Source organism: Lipotes vexillifer, unplaced genomic scaffold (genome assembly GCF_000442215.2).
Source record: "Lipotes vexillifer unplaced genomic scaffold, Lipotes_vexillifer_v1.1 scaffold2655, whole genome shotgun sequence".
Taxonomy (NCBI): Eukaryota; Metazoa; Chordata; class Mammalia; order Artiodactyla; family Lipotidae; genus Lipotes; species Lipotes vexillifer.
This window is the reverse complement of record NW_006779430.1, coordinates 149,064-152,444: the sequence shown is the minus strand read 5'-3', so window position 1 is coordinate 152,444 and position 3,381 is coordinate 149,064. Positions and strand designations below refer to the sequence as shown.

Here is a 3,381-nt window from a genome sequence, read left to right as displayed (position 1 = left end):
CCCCGGTAACCAAAAAAAAAAAAAAAAAAAAAAAAATCTGCAAGCCCTGGCCTGTGCTGTCCTTTTTGACTCAGATGGCGTGTTCCTCGTTATTGTCAAAGAACGGTCAAGGGAGCAGCTGGACTGTATCACACTGCTGTACTTCCACAGCAAAATCCTCTCACCTTCAACGGCCGCCTCTCCCTCCCGTCTTGAGACCCTCTTCACTTGGCTTCCGAGACACAACCCTGCTGGTTTCCTCCTTCCTCTACCCTAGGCTTCTCAACCGCTTCTGTCTGCTGCTTCTGCTGACACACATTCAACGGACTCAAGGCTGTTTCCAAGGCACCTTTCTTTCCAAACGTACTTCTCTCTCCAGGCATCTCACCCATACACAGTATTCAATTAACGACCTCTTAGTGCCTGTGACTCTGAAGTTCATCCCTTTGGCCCAGCCCTCTCCTCTCTCCTCTGAGCTCCAGATAAACAGCCAAAGTGCCTATGTGACACTGTCACTTGGGTGTTTCAGAGGAAACTCTTAAGTCCCCAGGTCCCAGCTGAGCTAACGATCTCCATCCTGCCCCACAGAGCAGCCAGTGCGCCTCCAGAGACACTACCTCGTGAAGGGTACAGCTACCTGCCGAGCTGAAGAAACCACTGATCCAGGCCAGCAGAAGTCTTCTTTTGGCATCTTCTGCTCCTTTACCTCATTATATCTGAACAGTCACTAAGTTCTTTCACTTTTATCTTATGTCTCTCAAACACACCCAGTTCTGTCCTTGCTGCTGGCACTTAGCTCCTCAGCACCTCTGCACACCCTCTGACCCATCCCTTACACCGCAGCCAAGAGTGATCTTTTAAGTGCAAATACGGTATCAGGTATCACTGCTTCAAACTTTGTGTCTTTCCCCGAGGACAAAGACCAAATCCCCACCAGGCTGCCCTGCTCCTCCGACCTTCCTGCAGAGACTTAAAGGTGCCTTTCTCTCTCTGCCTTCCAGGTCTCTGCATATGTCTCCTGTTTTCCCCAGGTAGTAAAAGCTCAGGACAATAAGTGCCTCAAGGAAGCCTTCCCTAATTTTCCAGATTAAATCCAGATGCCCTCCCCCCATGATACACCACCTCTCCTTTCGTGCACATTTCACAACCATGATTCATTGTGCAATTAGTTGTTTGGTTTTGGCCTCCCTCCCCGTGAGAATGTAAACCCCACGACAGCCAGGACTATATAGTCTCATTCAGTATCACCTCACCAGCACTTAGCCTAGAGCACTGCAAACACTAGATGCAGTATTATTCACTGCTGACTCCAAAGTATCATCTCAGCCTTCACCTCTCCCCGAGCTCCAGATTCGTTTATGAAACAACCTACTCTAAGTCTTCACCTGAAGATTCAATAACCAACTGAAATGTAACATGTCCCAAACTTCTCAGTTACCCACCAGGAAGTCTACCCCTTCCCCCCTCTTGCTCATAACAATAAACATCACCACCGTTCACCCAGGTTCTCAGATGGAAAACAGTAGCTGGAGCCACCACCCTGGCTTCCTCTTTCCTTTACATCCATATCCAGACCATCAGAGAGTCATGTTGACGTCACCTTCCAGTCCCATGTGGTGACCATGCTTCTCACCATCTCCGCCACTGCCACGCCAGCACAGGCCTCTGTCTGCTCGTACTTGGATGCCCACAGCAGCCTCCTGCCCGGGCCTCCTCACTCCCCCAGACCCTGATCACCACACAGGGCAAGAGCATCTTCCTCTCTGCACCCATGGTGCTCACCTGGCCACTGACCAGCAGGAAGTGTCTGCTGAAGGGCTGAGTGGGAACTTTCATTTAAATGTGATTCTTTGGCCCCATACCCGGAAACTGCGAACCTGCATTTCTGAGTCCTCCACAGGTGACTGATGACTGAGCCACCAGGCGCCTGAATCCCTGTCCTCCAGCACGCAAGGCTGCCCCGCCCGCTGTCACTCAGGATCCGCGTCTGCTTCAGGCACATGGGGACCCCTCACCACCCACAGACTTGAAAGAGCGAGAAGTGCAGCCTCCTGGGAAACACGAAGGGGAGCCAATGCTACATGCTTTCTCTTCAGCAAGAAAGAATCATCGCTTTACCAGAGCCGGCCCGTAACTAGTGCTTCCTTTACAAGATATTTTCCTAAGTTTAGTCATTCCAAAACTTTCATCAGGATAAAAAAACAACAGCTTTGTAGTTAATATGATCCATAGTCCAGGTTTTTAAGATAATAATCAATACTCTTTCACCGTCTTCACATAAATACAAAAATAAAACCAAATAATGAGAGGTTTTTCCTTTGGTTACTCACTTCAGCAGATGCTGAAATCCTGGGCTTATGCCCTGTGTCCTCCCTTCTACTCGAACTCCCTGAGTCCGGTAAGGACAAAGACCTCCGAGGGCAGCATGGAGAGCAGAGTCATTAATCGTAGCAGGTGGCGCCACCTCACGATGTGGGAGACTCTCTGTCATCCTGGGCAGATGGAGAGGCCCACCCCACCTCCCTCCCTGGCGGCTCACCTGAGCGGCTTGTTCTCTGGGCCCATGTCTGTGAGGCCCATCTCCTCCAGTTTGCGGCGCCGGTACAACTCATAATGCCTCGTGTGCGTCTCGTCTCGCAGATCCTCCATGTTCGTACAAATGAGCATCTCCCGGAGCTTGACAAAGTCGCAGTGGTTTTCATTTTCCACTAGCCGGAAAACAGAAAACAGCAACACCGATTTTTAATCCTGACATATAATTAGTATTTGTTGAATGGACGAGTAAATGAAAACACATTTGAAATAACCCAAACAGCGAAATGATCAGTCTGATTAACAGCTACGGTTGTTTCATACAAGTAACCAAGGAAGCAATTCTTGTATTACACACACTGAATTATAGGCGATATTGATTAACAGAAGTTTGCTTAAATTTAGTAGCCAAGGATAAACAGGAAATAGGAAAGAAATACATTCTATTCTGTACCATATGCTCCAATCATTTCACTAGTATTTTGTTAGCAGTTTGTAAACCATCCTCAGGACACTTCACATAGCGCCTGAAAAGAGTATGTAATATTTTTTCACTAAAACTTCAAGGTGGTAAATTCTGCACACTCGAGAACACCATCTGTGCCTGCTGTAAACATCAAATTCTTGTCACACAATGCCACATTTGTGATTCTGCGTCACATGTGTTACTGTGACCAATAGTTTTAAGTACAATTATTGCCTTTATATTTTCTATACATTAAAAATGTTAAGTTTTGTCAATATTTTCCACTAATTACAAAATTTGTCAATTTAATAAAAGCAGCACTGGGGCTTCCCTGGTGGCGCAGTGGTTGAGAGCCCGCCTGCCGATGCCGGGGACACGGGTTCGTGCCCCGGTCCGGGAAGATC

General features: G+C 47.9%; 1 protein-coding gene across 1 annotated transcript in view; it reads right to left on the bottom strand.

The window, feature by feature from the left end:
- Positions 1 to 3,381, bottom strand: part of SEPTIN10 (septin 10) — a 53,898-nt gene that overhangs the window by 12,279 nt on the left and 38,238 nt on the right. Inside the window, exon 8 of the mRNA XM_007452602.1 lies at positions 2,519 to 2,687. Within this exon, the coding sequence (XP_007452664.1) occupies positions 2,519 to 2,687 (169 nt within the window). The remainder of the gene's footprint in view (positions 1 to 2,518; positions 2,688 to 3,381) is intronic.